The 14,599-nt window shown below is 40.2% G+C and overlaps 1 protein-coding gene across 3 annotated transcripts in view; it reads right to left on the reverse strand.

Moving 5' to 3' along the window:
• Positions 1–516: 516 nt before the first annotated feature.
• Positions 517–14,599, reverse strand: part of LOC144973568 (uncharacterized) — a 263,850-nt gene continuing 249,767 nt past the window's right edge. For all 3 annotated transcript variants that reach the window (XM_078916181.1, XM_078916180.1, XM_078916182.1), the window contains 8 exons: positions 12,005–12,166; positions 8,933–11,520; positions 8,220–8,591; positions 6,819–7,809; positions 5,912–6,032; positions 4,630–4,774; positions 3,956–4,136; positions 517–3,548 (listed from right to left, as the gene is read on the reverse strand). In XM_078916181.1, coding sequence (XP_078772307.1) covers positions 2,512–3,548; positions 3,956–4,136; positions 4,630–4,774; positions 5,912–6,032; positions 6,819–7,809; positions 8,220–8,591; positions 8,933–11,520; positions 12,005–12,166 — 5,597 coding nt within the window. In that variant the 3' untranslated portion in view covers positions 517–2,511. The remainder of the gene's footprint in view (positions 3,549–3,955; positions 4,137–4,629; positions 4,775–5,911; positions 6,033–6,818; positions 7,810–8,219; positions 8,592–8,932; positions 11,521–12,004; positions 12,167–14,599) is intronic.

Genomic DNA, 14,599 nt, shown 5'->3' on the forward strand with positions numbered 1-14,599 from the left:
ACAATTTAGCCGATCAGTCCAGGCTGTGGGAAGACAAGGAAACCTTCCAACAACTTGAGTTTTTCTATCTACACAATGAATTCCAGATTTCAATATGTCACACTTTTAATTATCACCCTGAGAACAAACGGCACTGAGAACTTCAGTTGCCTTAACAAATGTTTGGCATGACTAAATTAATTAGTTCAGGCATATGAAGATGACACTGCATCATCAACAACTTTATTCAGATTGTTCTAGAAATGAGCACACACATATATATGTATGTATGTGTATGTATATATATATATATATATATATATAATATATATATATATATATATATATATATATATATATATATATATATATATATATATATATATATAATATATATATATATATATTCCATAAATCTTCAGATGCTGTTATGTCTTTGTTAAAATTAACCATGAGTGTACTGACTTCGAATTTTCATTTACATATAATTTATCTATTTATTTATTTTTCAACATTTCTCAAATTCATATATCAATCTTTTTTCTTTTTCTGTTGTATGCCTTATTTCATAGGGGTTTCCATTTTGGGAATCAAACGTGCTATTGTTACTGGCTATATATAATGACACTTTAATTCTTGTATCGAAAAAAATATTTTTTTATAGATTCAACTTTGACAATTTTCTTGAATTATTTAAGCATCAGCATCAAGTTAAATTACTTTTTTTTTAAATTCTCTAACACTTCATTATCAAAATGCTATAATTTATAATCCTGACTACCCAGATACAAAATACTTCACTTCATGAATCAGGGTTTCAAAAATCTCTCATTGCTACAATTGATGGCATTATAATCAATTTAAAAAATACAACTTAATACCTATTTTTTCCATTCATCTTATCAACTAAATGCTTTCAAATCTCTAAGACAGGCCCTGGGACACACACATACCAATCTGAATAAAGATGTTTTTGATGTGCAGTATTACACAGGTCAGACAGGATTACACTTACAAGAAAAAATACGATACCATAGAAAACGAGCCCAACCATCAGGAGACCAAACTTCCTGTTTACCAGATAGATTGTTGTCATCTCACACAATGTAACGATGACACATTTATCCGCACAAAATCAAAGGTATGAGGTTCCATCTCCAACACAGTTCGACGACTGTGTGCCAGGATTGATAGGTTTTACTTGTAAATCTAACTACTGCTTTGTCATTGGTTACATATACTACTTTTTCATATGTTTGAAAACTGAACAAATGGAAATTATGTCATGCTGGTCTCATCATCATCATCATCATCATCAATAGTATTATCACATTTGTATCATTGGCTTGTATTCTATCAATACACACCCGCGAGATCCAACAAACTGTGGGCCCAGATTGATTAAAAGGGGTAATGAAAGACTCCAAACAAGTTGTACATACATCAATGAATATGAATAAAGGACGGGTTGAATGAATTAAAGAATAAATCAATAAATGAATGAATGAATGAACGAATGAATAAATATGAATCAATAAAAGATGACTGTGAAGGGAACCAGGCACTCCGCAAATTTGGGTAAGGACGTTTCGCTTCAATCCTTCATGTCGTCATATGAAATTTTGATTTATTTCAGTTCAAGAAAGTTACAGACAACTTCATAGTTAAATCTTTTTTTATGTTTAATGGCTAGGCACATCATTATGCCATGTATGTGTCATTACATTCAAAATATCTACACGCATTTGATAATTACAGACCAACCATTTTGGGTTGATTTTCTCGCCTTCCACAAGAGGCAAATCAAACATTTATCAACACATCCCCTTTTCTTATTTCCCAATTTGGTAAAGGAGAAAAAAATGATGAACTGTTTTAAATAACAGCTTAAAACAAAATACAAATGACTACCCCCTCAAAAAAAAAAAAAAAAAAAAAATCACCCCAAAAATGTCGCCTGGCACAGTGATATGATATGGTATATATTGCCCTTCAACAAAAAGGCAGTGAAAATTATATTTTGACACTTGCTGCACTGAATAGCCTTGAGTAATGCAAAGCGATGTTCTTATGGGTGCCGGAGTGGTTCTTGTCACACAAGGGAAAAAATTCACTCATAGCAATGATGAAGTTTATGGATCACACACACTCATGCACACACATACTCAACCGGTTGGCAATTCTACAAAAACTCATCAAGTTTCTTTACTGGGTTGGAATTGATTCTCTCTTGCACAATTCACCCCATCCAAGCACCAAGTAAGAAGAAGCTATCACTATTATTTCACCTTGACATTTAAACTAAGTGGCATCCACTCTACAAATCATTGATAAATTTTTTACCATCATTCATCACATAGAATAGATCCAAATCTGATATATATCTATTCCAATTGCCTGTCATAACCACAAAATTGGCCACTTAACATACTGTTTTCATCTCTTTTTAAATTAATTCCATCACCACAGTCATGATGATTTTTAGAAAAAAACAGAAAAAACAACAAAAGAACAAAACAACTGACACATCAACTAGCTACTCATTCCAGTCTCGGTGAGTTTATCCCAGCACATTGCAGACGGACCGAAATCCTGGTCATCGAAACTAAACAAATCCAAAACATCCATTTGGGTACGTGGGGTTAAAATTGGGTCAGCTGAGAATGGTTGTTGTTGGGGTATGGAAGATGTTGGCCCCGAGGAGGAAAACAAAGCTGGGTTTGTTGACATGGCAGCCATTGATGACTGATGGTTGTTGTTGTTGTTGCTCATTGATGATGAAACAGATGGCATGAAGACGTCCAACCAATCCGACATATCCATTGTGGTTCCTGGATCCATTGCGTCGCTCGAGTCTCCGACCAGACCAAGGACGGATAGATCTGTCTCCGATCCGTGAACACTCGGCGTTCTCAATCCGGGCGTCATGACTGAGTTTGTGTCATTGGACGTGCCAGAGGTGACAGAGAAAGTGTCTTGTCTGCCCAGGGTCTCAGATCCAGCAGACATTTGAGACGAATGGTGGTATTGGAATCCTGGTTTGGTGTCCACTAAATGAAGTCCTGGATCACCGAGGTCAAGGTTTCCAAAGCCTGGGTCGTTGGACCAGTCCATATTTGTAAGATCGGGGGAAGGAAGCATTTCATGCATGTCGTCCCAGTCTATCAATTCCCCTGTTTCAGATTGAGACGTTTCATCTGTGGCTGAGATGGAGGAGGATGGAGTTTTCTGCGCAATGATATCTCCGTTTCCCAAACTGTTATTGGCAGCTTCATAGAAGCCTTGCATGTGGACGGATGTGGACGCAAGAGTCTGGTCTCTAGGACTCAAACTGTTGCCGTGGTGACTGCTACTGGAGTTTGACGATTGGCTGAGGGACCGGCTATTATTGTTATTGGATGGGTGGTAGGTAGAGGAGGATGACGATGATGTGGATGAGGATGGAGACGGCTGTTGTTGTTGCTGTAACTGCATCTGTGATGGATGATTGGCACTGTTGAGTTTGGGAGAAGTCACCGTTCCAGGTTTGGGAACCATTAGAGCTTCTTGTGCTGCAATTGGGGGCAGATCTGAAAACATGGAAATGGTAAAAAATAAGACGAAAAAAAAGGATTAAAACAAAAAACAAAAACAAAAAAAATCACCAAATACACAAGACTGAACATATGCTTAAAATATGCATATAACTAATGACATTAAAATTCAATACAAGTACTCCTACCATTTACCAGTGATATGTGTAGTCTCATCCCTGCAAGAAAAGTTGTTTTATAAGAGAAAATTGCTATCTATATTTCAGTTTGAACATTGCTCAACATCACCTTAACCTACATTTGAAAGTCTTGAGTATATTATGTGTGGACAATATTCCCTCAAATTTAGTACAGTCCATTTGCATTCATTGAGTGTCGTCAAAGACAAAGTCAGAGACAATACATTAAAGATAAATAATAAAATGCTGAGAACCATTCATTACCTCCATTCCTGATGAGAATTTCTAACACATCGTCCATGGCCTGAGACTTGTCATCGTCGTCTGAGGTCACCTGACTGACATTTCTGTTGTTATTATTATTATTGTTGTTGTTGTTGCTTGAATTATTGCTGCTCTTTGCAGAGGACTTCTTGTTTTTGCCACTCTTGGTGGATAAAGAACCCTGTAATAGATGATAGATGAACGTTATAAAATAAAATAAACATTTCATTTGATTCAATTGAAATTGAGAAAAATGAGAATGAACAAAGCATAACCCCCCACCCAAAAAAAAAAAAAAGAACAAAAATAAAACAACCAAAAAAAAACAATAAAAACCCCCACGAAAAAACAAAAATAACAACAAGGAAAAGGCAGTATAACAAGTATGAACAAGAGATGAAGTGAGTAGAAAAGTGCCAGAAGACATTAGAGAATAAAAAATTTTTCGCAGCGGTGATGGGGTTTGAACCTGCGACCTTATCTCTTGTTGTTACCAACATAAGTGCCTGCTCCATTCACTTTTCTGATATAACAAGTATGGCAATGTATGAAAGCTGTTTGAATGCCTTGGAGGTAATTTTCAGCTGCAAATCTCCAAATATTGGAGAATTCCTATATCTCCATTTTTCAGGTTCCAATATCCCCAAGTCTAGTTAGTTAATGATAAAACTCACAGGCTGTTGTTGTCGTGTCTTGATGGCTTCATCGTATCGGGGCGGTTCCTTCATGACGGGCTGGAAGAATGGACTGCCCGGTATTCGAGTCAGGCCCAGTCTCTCGGCTGCTTCTTGAAGGCTGCTGGGGTAGGATGAATTTGTTCTGTGGATGGAAAAGTTCACGTCTTGTGATAGAGAAGAATCAATTTGTTTTGTTTTTAAGGGTTTTACGGCGCTTGCAACACATTAAGGTCATATCAGCGCCAGCAAAAAGGAAGAAAATGGGATAGTAAAAAGTTCTAGAATCAAAATTAAAGCACAAAAGAAAAGGTAAGACAAAGGGGAATTGGTTCAAATAGGGAACAGATGTGATTCCAAGAGCACACCATCAAAGTACATAGTTTGAGATCACCTAAAAGTCTCATCCAGACACAAGCACAGGTTCCAACTAAAAGGAATACATTCAAATGTTTACCAATCATATAATATAATATGTAAACTAAACATAATACAATGCATAACAAAGAGATGATTTACAAGGAAAAAAATATCATCTCCCAAAACTATAACTATACATTCGACTGTTTTCCTCGCAGCCAAGGAACTCCGGAAAGGATCAGGACAAAACTAAGTAATCTCATTCCAAGACAATGACAGGAAACAATTGGAAAACAGGTATGGGGGGATGAAGACACAGCATGTACCTCCCTGCCCACTATGGGAGGTCAGGATCCCCACCCAGGAGAAGAATCAAGAGTGTTTGAAAAATTGTTGGGTTTGATGATCTCACGATGTGAGGTCGAAGGACTGTGAGAAATGCAGACATGGCTAGTGTAGAAAAAATTCCCTAAAGGTGCTGGGATATGGATGGACACTGTTCAAAAGAATCTTAAACTCGTAAATTGGGTGAGAAATTTATATAAATACAAGAAATGAGAGGAAAATAGATAAAATGTTCATGACTTATTGTGTTTTGTTTTTTCTTGTCGAAATACAGATTTTGGAGGGTTTTTGTTCTCTTCTTCTCCACTCTTTATCTATTGGTATTGTAATCAGATGATATGCAATGAAAGGGCTAGTGCTCTATTTTGCCAGATATGTTCCCAGAATATTTCCTTCCACCTCTTATTTATGCCTTCGCTTGTCTATTACTATTATTTGAGTTATCCCATTTCCTACAGGCGATGGTAGTGATGGTGATGATAGTGAGGATGATGATGACGATGATAAAGGTGATGATGATAATGATGATGATGATAAAGGTGATGATGATGGCAATGATGATGATGGTGGCAATTACCTTGCACTTATTCCATTACTATTTGTTGAGAGTTGCTGTCCTGCCATTGTAGATGAGACAGTAGTTGTAGTAAGACCAGCGGCTGACAGATTACTGGACACTGACGGAGATGGAGACGTACCTGAAAACAAAACAGCATTCAACATGAAATGTCTATACGTTTAAGTTTGACATTCATTACATCTTTCGAAACTCAACAAATAATTTAATTTTAAATAGGTGTTGATTCACATGCATATAGTCCTGGTTAAGACAGGCATATACGAGTATTTTCTTATTTCTCGCCTCCATCTACCAATAAGTGATTGGGTTGTCTGTTAGATCATTAGTGAAATACTCAACATTAGAATAGCGACCAATCTTTCCAAAAATTAGTGAACAATTGTCTATTAAAATCAAAAGTAATGGGATAACTTCCAGCTATGTTGACTTTGGACAAAATAAAGTATTTGCCTTTCTATCCATCCGTTAATCATTTGTTCCATGTTCGTTTCAAAAGTTTATAGTTCTCCCCACCACAGATTCTTTATCGTGTGGCCATTGATAAAATTGAGCTTTTGTATAGCCCAATATCCACAAAATGTGCTCAAAGCGCTTTACAAGGGGTCCCTGGCCAACAGCAACATTTACCATGTAGGACGGGACATTACGCCTTTTACTTTTAGGCAATATTACAATTTTTTTCAGACAGATACAACACTGTTAACGGCCAGGTACTCATTTTACACCTGAGTACAGTGAGAGAATGTGAGTAAAGGGCCTTCTTCAAGGACTCAACTATGCGCCGAGCGATGCTCAAACCCAGGACCTTCCGATCCGAAAGTGAGTGCCATACCACTAGACCACATAGCCGCACGACAGCATGCTTGTTAAAATATAAATAGAAAGGAAGATTTAGAGAACTCACCTATAGAGTTTGACCCAGACATGCTATCCCCTTGGTTATTCTGTAGAGCATTAAAGGACCCGGGGGTTACCAAACTATTTGAACCCGTATCAGAGGAACTTTTGGAGCCCATCAATAAACTAGTTGCATTGCTGTTGGTGATAGTAGTGTTGTTGTTGTTTTGAGTAGCACCTAGGTTGGGTGTGTTGCTAGTTGAGACGTTGGGATGTAAGAGACTGGTGACGGCGAGAGATGGGTGTTGACCTGTCAGCATGAGTTGTGCTGGGGGCTGGATCTGGGTCAAGGACGAGGTTTTCGTGGCCGTTGTGGAGGTGGTGATGGGTTGGAGCTGGGGTGGAAGTTTGACTTGACCTGAACTGGTGAGGTTGATGTGAATGGTATAGGGAAGGGAGATGGGAGGGAAATGGGAGGTCGGAGTTGAAGGTTTGACGGTGGCCGTGGGTGTGTTGTTGGTGGTGGTAGAGGTAGACTCCGATCTGTTGTTATTGTTGTTGTTATTGATGATTATGTTGTTGTTGGTGGTAGTTGTGGAGGAAGTAGTAAGAGTTGTGGAGTTGTTGTTGTTGTTGGAAGTGACAGAGGAAGAGGAGGTTAGAATACTGGGGGGATTGGATGAAATCAGTAGAGGATTGGCACTAGCGGATTGCTGTTGACTTTGTTGTTGTTGTTGATGATGATGACGCTGTTGTAGCTGTTTTTCAGATGATTGTTGTTGTTGTTGTTGTTGAATTCCTTGTCCCTGTATCAGCATAGGAGTTTGCTGAAGAGTTTGACCATTTAGAAATATGTGACCATGTTGTTGCTGCTGTTGTTGTTGTTGTTGGTGTATCAAACTCTGAGTATTGGGTTGTTGCTGCTGCTGTTGTTGTTGACCAGTGAGGATGGAGGTTGGGTTGAGCGATGCAGCAGGGGTTGTCAACACTTGTTGACCTCCCTGTGACGTCAGATTAGACAACTGGTCAGTGCTGATTTTGGTCAGTAAGGAGTTATTCTGGGGATAAAAAAAAAATATTACATCAATTTCATTTGAGAATTAATTATTAAAAACAAAAACATAGTGACAAATAGAATACATCATATTTAAAAAAAAAAAAAGAAAAGAAAAAAAAGAAGCTTACAAAATTAACAAAAACAAAAACAAAAACAAAAACATAGTGACAAATAGAATACATCATATTTAAAAAAAAAAAAAAAAAAGAAAAGAAAAAAAGAAGCTTACAAAATTAACAAAAACAAAAACAAAAACAGAGAAACAAACAGCCCCCATTGACACACAACATTAAAAAAAATAAATCCTTGAACATAAGGATTTTGAGAACTAAGAACGACCAGAGACAGAACAACCCAAACTACCACTGATTGTAATCATCACCAACAGTATCATTGTATTCGAACACATACCTGAGCCATATTGGTGGGTATTCTCACTTGCCACAACTGCTGCTGCTGCTGAGGCTCAGCCTGTGGCTGTTGTTGTTGTTGCTGTTGCTGTTGTAACTGCAGCTGTTGTTGCTGGAGCTGTTGCAGCTTCAGTTTCAGATTAGACTCCTGCAGCAACCGCTGTAGTTCCTCGATCTGCTTGGCCTGTGCCAGCACGACTTGCTCGCTATTGTTACGAGGCAACTGTTCTGCCTGTTGCAGCTGCTGCTGGGTCTGCTGTTGAAGCTGCTGCTGTTGGGCCTGTGTTTGCTGCAGGAGTTGCTGTTGTAGCTGTTGAAGTGTTTGGAGCTGTTGAAGTTGCTGAATCTGGAGTAAGGAGGCTGGTGTTGCCAACTGAAATAGAAAAAATGCACAACATTATGAGATGAAACTTGAACTTTTATATAGTGCAATATCCACTAAATGTGCTCGAAGTACTTTACAAAATGTCCCTAGCCAACAGCAACACGGAACATGTAGAAAGAGACATGACGCCTGTTAGGCGATATTACCATTTTTAATGGCCAGGTACTCATTATACACCTGAGTACAGTGAGAGAATGTGAGTAAAGAGCCTTTTCCAAGGACTCTAACTATGCGCCGAGTGAGGCTCGGACCTAGGACCTTCCGATCCGAAAGCGAATGTCATTCCACAAGACCACATTATAGCCGCAAATAAAGCATCTGGAACTTACCGATTGTGCCAAAGGAGCTGCCATTTGCACTGCAGGGACCTGATTGGTTGTAAGGGAAGACAGCTTGACGGTCTTGATACCACCGATGGCGTTACCAGAGGCAGCGGCTTGACCGACGCCCACTGTCCGAAGACCACCTGCTGCTGCGTCGACGGGATTCAGGCTGACAGTCTTAAACTGAGCCAGATTCGAGTTAGCCGCATTAGCCCCGCCAGCTCGGAGATTGAGTGTCTTGAGAGCAGCTGCAGTTGCTGGGTCCAAACTATTAATATTGGGATTAAGGCTAATAGTCTTCAATGTCGTCGTACCATCTGGGTTGGGACTGCTTAAGTTTATAGTCTTGATTCCCGTGACGTTTTCAAATGAATTTGAATTTATATTGACAGATTTTAGTCCATTTCCTGTTGTGCTCGTATTTCCCAGAATTCCAGAGGTAGCTGAATCGACGTTGATGCTTTTCAGACTTCCTGTTGTGTCCACCAGGCCTGGGCTGAGATTTATGGTGTTTGTTAATGGTTGGATAAAAGCTTTGAAGCTGTTTGTATCCGAGCTACTCCCAAGACTGGCTGCTTTGAAGGCAGTTTGGTCCACCCCTTGGTTGAGGTCCACAGAAACAGAATCCACTTCCATTGGAGTCATTTCTGCGGGGACCACCGATGCTGGGCGCGAATGGTCTGTGTTCATCGTCACCACGGCAACCGATCCATTCGATTGTTTGAGAAGGCTTTGTGTGAATGAATTATTATTGGTCGAAAAGGGTTTAGGTGTTTGGGTCGGGGTAGGAGTGAGGCTAGGGGGATAGGAATGATCTAGGTCTGGACTCATGGGTGTCTGAGGGGTTGGGGTGGGGGTGGCTGCTTGGAGAGTGGGAGGGGAGGTCGGTGGGGAGATGTCAACGGTGGCCATGGGCTCTTCTTTGACCATGGGTTTTACACTGACGACTGTCTTCATGCCCTGAGTGGAGAGAGGTAGTGTGATTTGGTGGGAAAATGGGGAGGAGGAAGAAGAAGGGAATGAGGATGAGGATGAGGATGAGGAGGATGGATGGATTGGTTTGGTGACAGGGGAGGCGGTCACATCTCCATTTGGTTCTTTCTTTATATGGAACGTTGTCTGACTAAATTGGAGGGGAGTTGATTCTCTTGATGAGTTGTGAGAATTGGACTTCCCATTGCTGGTAGTGCTAGAGTTTGCTCCCCTTGATTCGGTGAATGGTTTGAGCCTTTCTATTAATTGAGGTTTTGGTCCGGAGACTGGTAAATTTCGTTTCTTTAGCTCTGCTTTGAGATCGGCAACTTTCATGTCCTCCAGACTTCCTGTGATTTTAGGGAAGTTGAAGGCAGAGGCTGGTAGTGAGGATGTCTTGGAGTTGACATTTTGTCTAGGGGGCACTGATTGGGTGGGTCGTGTTTGGGTGGGTGGAGGAGGGGGTGGTGGAGGCGGTGGTATAGCGGTTGGTACAGTGGGTTGGTTGTTGAGGGACATGGTAGATCCCGATAAGATGTTGGTGTTACTGTTCGTAGATGTGACACAGTTTATATTTGCACTGTTGTTCAAGGGTTGCAGTGACTTCTGTTGTAGCGATACAGCCTGGATGAGACCGTTGGGCGTTGGTTGGAAAACAGCTGTCGGAGGAGTGGTTGCTGATGTAGGAGAGGTAACAAGTATGTTGTTATTGTTCAGGGAAGAGTTAGCAGAGCTGGATATATCTAATGTGCCAAGAGATGATAAAGACGGTGGATTTAATGTAGGGCTCCCCTGCTGTTGTTGCTGCTGCTGCTGTTGCTGTTGAAATTCCAGCTGCCATTGAAGGAAAAGCTGTTGTTGCCTTAGCATAATGTGGTATGGGGTTTCTTCTAAGTCTGATGTGTTAACATTATCACCGCCACCACTGTTGTTGCTGTTGTTGTTAATGTTGGTGGTGGCATTGGTGAGGTTGTTACTGATGTTGTTACTAACAGGGGTTATCGTGGATATTGTGGTGGAGGTGGTGGTGGTGGTGGTGGTGCCAGAACTGGACGACTGACTCTTCACGACATTAGGGGGTCCCTTGTATTCATGGAATTTGATTATTTTGGTCTTGCACGTTGGTTTTGGTTTGGCCTTTTTAGATCTCGACTTACTCACAGAAGAAGATGATGACGACGAAGCTGCAGATCTGTTTATTGTATTAGATAATGTTGATGATGATGCTGATGACGGTGATGATGATGATGGTATTGAAGCAAATGATGATGATATAGATAGAGATGATGATAAAGGCTGTTGTTGTTGTAGCTGTTGTTGTTGATGATGTTGTGTCAAAAGTGTCGAAGGCAACGTTTGTTGTTTATTCAATGTGAGGGGGAGTGAGATAGACTTGGGGAAAGTGAAGGATATTGGTAGAGCCGTTGCCGTCGTTGCCTCAGCAGGAGGTAGTGGAGTGATGGCCATGGGACTGGAGATATCAGACATTCCAGAAGAGTCGTCCATGGATGGAGATGGAGCACCCTCACTTCCTGCACTCTCTTCATCGATGAAAGAAGCGCCAGAGCCCGATTGGCTGGTGGAGGCGTCATCACATGTTGGAATAAACTGCAGGGTACCATCTGGGTAAGAATAAAAAATGTAATGAGGGACATAAGCTTTAAAAATCTTATTTTCGACTTTTTAAGTTTAGTTCTTTTTTTATTTCTTTTTAAAAAAGGAGTATCTATAAAGCTTGGTGACACTGCTTAGTATGTAAGGATGACATTAAAATCTCTTCTGACTGGTAATTTTCAGTATTTTCCCAAAATGACAGGCTAACCCAGCAGAAAAATTGATTTTTTAAACTCAAAAAAGCTCTCTACAAAACAACTCTATGTTCTTATTAATGAAATACAAATCATTCTTCAAAGTTTGTGATGTACAAAATAAATCTGAATAAGAAAAAATGTATATTGTGTCGTAACAAATGTGATGATTTTGCTGTAGGTGGTAAGGAGATGGTTAAGGCAGTTTTTCAAGAAAACTTTTGGGTTGAATTGTGAATTGTAAACAGGTCTGGCAAGATCTGAACGGAGTTAAATTTTTTTCTTTTTCTTCTCTTACCTTTGATGGCATTGGCCAACTCATTGGGTGGCTGCAGGATGTTGCCCTGGACCAGGTCCAGTGGGCCAGGCCGGTGGGCAAGTTTGTCATTGAGGCCATCCAGGAGACGGGACCGTTTGAGTAGACGCTGGCGCTCATGGAGAGATGGGTCGATTGTCGTGTCTGGTGGAAAGAAAAACGATCAGAATTATTATTTTTCATTTTTGGATAAAATTATATTTACAAAAAAAAAATTTAAAAAATTAAAAGATGCTGGACTAAATTTTGACCTGGTCTAACTTAATTTCCATTGTATAATCAAAAAGGGTCACTTCCCAAGACAGCCTTGTACTGGACAGGAGATGGGAAGAGAAAGCGGGGAAGACCCAAAGAAACCTGGCGAAGGACCATGGAGAAAGAATTAAAGGAAGCAGGCCTGTCCTGGAACAGCCACCGAAAAAGCAGCCGATCGCAAAAAATGGAGATGTCTGGTGGATGCCCTATGTGCCTCAAGGCCCGAAGAGGATTAACTAACTTAACTAATCATTGAAATGAAAAAGTGCCTGTGCATAATCAGCTTTTCAATCTTGTGATTTGCTCACACCAAAACTAACTCACTCCATGTCTTTAGTGTCTTCAAGTTAACACTGCAGTGGAGAAGTCTCATCTCAGAATGTATACGTGCGGCTATGTGGTCTAGTGGTATGACACTCTATTTCGGATCGGAAGGTCCTGGGTTCTAGCCTCGCTCGGCGCATAGTTGAGTCCTTGGAAAAGGTTCTTTACTCACTTTCTCTCACCATACTCAGGTGTAAAATGAATACCTGGCCGTTAACAGCATTGTCTCTATCTGAAAAAAATGTAATATCGCCTAACAGGAGTCATGTCCCGCCCTACATGTTAAGTGTCGCTGTTGGCCAGGGATCCATTGTAAAGCGCTTTGAGCACGTTTAGTGGATATTGCACTATATAAATGCTCTATTTAAGTAACACTGCAGTGGAGAAGTCTCATCTCAGAATGTATACCATATTCATTTGCTCTATCCACCAAACTATCCTAACCGCTTGGGTTTTTACAAAATTATTTGCATAACAAAATGTTTTGCATCGGATTCCCATCAATGAGTCTGAATTCCACTTTAAAGGGAAATCTGCAAATAATTGTGGGGAGGGGGGTGGGGGGGGGGGAGAAGGGGAACCAGCACAGAATCAATACAAAACCACTTGAATCGTAAAATGTCAATAAAATTCTTTTATCTGTTGCTGTGAGAGCTGTATGTCATTATTATATTTTATTCTCTCTCTCTCTCTCTCTCTCTCTCTCTCTCTCTATCTCTCTCTCCTGCCCCCGCCCTCCCTTAACAAAAAAACCAAATCATTTATAAATTATCATTTTCTATAATTCTTTTTTTTTTTCGGGGCGTTGGGGGGGGGGGGGGGGGGAAGGATGGAATATTGCATAAAGCAATCAAAGCCAACCTGAATGAAGTCAATGAAAGGTGTAGGAATTAGGATGTGAAAGGGTGGGGGTAGGGGGGGGGGGGGGTTGTTGAAAGGTAAATGAGTGTCTTCTTAATCGCCAATCGCTTGACCTACTTTCATCGTTGATAATATTAATTACCCATTGTTTTCTATGTCTGACTCCCAGATCTGTACAAATTACTTTAACAGGCAAGCCAGATGGTTAGAAAATAAAAGAGTACATAATACATGCTTGTAGGGTTGTAGAATGATTAATATGTTTTAAAATAATAAAGAAAGATAAAAGAGGAAGAAAGAAATGAAAAAGGAAGTTTAAAAAAAAAACGGAAGGGGGAGTGATAAAAACAAGACATCAGGATATAGATATAAAAAAAAAGGAAGAGAGAAATTGGGTTGAAGATAACTCCTTGGCCTTTTTTTTTGACGAGAGAGAGAGAGAGAGAGAGAGAGAGAGAGAGAGAGAGAGAGAGAGAGAGAGAGAGAGAGAGAGAGAGAGGGGGGGGGAAGAGAGAGAGAGAGAGGGGGGAAGAGAGAGAGAGAGAAGAGAGAGAGAGAGAGAGAGAGAGAGAGGGGAGAGAGAGAGGGGAAGAGGAGAGAGAGAGGGAAGAGAGAGAGAGGGAAGAGAGAGAGAGAGAGAGAGAGAGAGAGAGAGAGAGAGAGAGAGAGAGAGAGAGAGAGAGAGACATTGGTGACATTTTACTCTTTGTCCTTAATTGTCTTGTTCTCTTCGTAACATTCTCTTACATTCTGAAAACCATGTACACAATACATACATACATCTCCAAATTCAGGGCACAGTGACAAGCTTGTTTTCCACCACATCTATAACTATACTGTAATTTTGATGTTTACAATATTCCAGCGAGACAAGGGGGAAGCATGTAGAATACATATCTCTCGGGGACAGAATCAAAAAGGGGTTGATAAGGTCAGATGGCAAGATGAATGTTCCAACAATGCCTCGTCCAAAAGAATGAATCCGAAGGACCCGGAACAAAGGGTGGTCTTCAACAAAAGTTCTCTTTTAGATCCAATGACGCACACACAGGATGGATTCCCCCCCCCCCAAAAAAAAAAAAAAAAAAAAAAAAAACAAACAAAAAAAAAACAAACAAAAAAACAAACAAACAAAAA

This window comes from Berghia stephanieae, chromosome 5 (assembly GCF_034508935.2).
Source record: "Berghia stephanieae isolate SIO BIC M18660-M18661 chromosome 5, UCSD_Bste_1.3, whole genome shotgun sequence".
In the NCBI taxonomy this organism is placed as follows: Eukaryota; Metazoa; Mollusca; class Gastropoda; order Nudibranchia; family Aeolidiidae; genus Berghia; species Berghia stephanieae.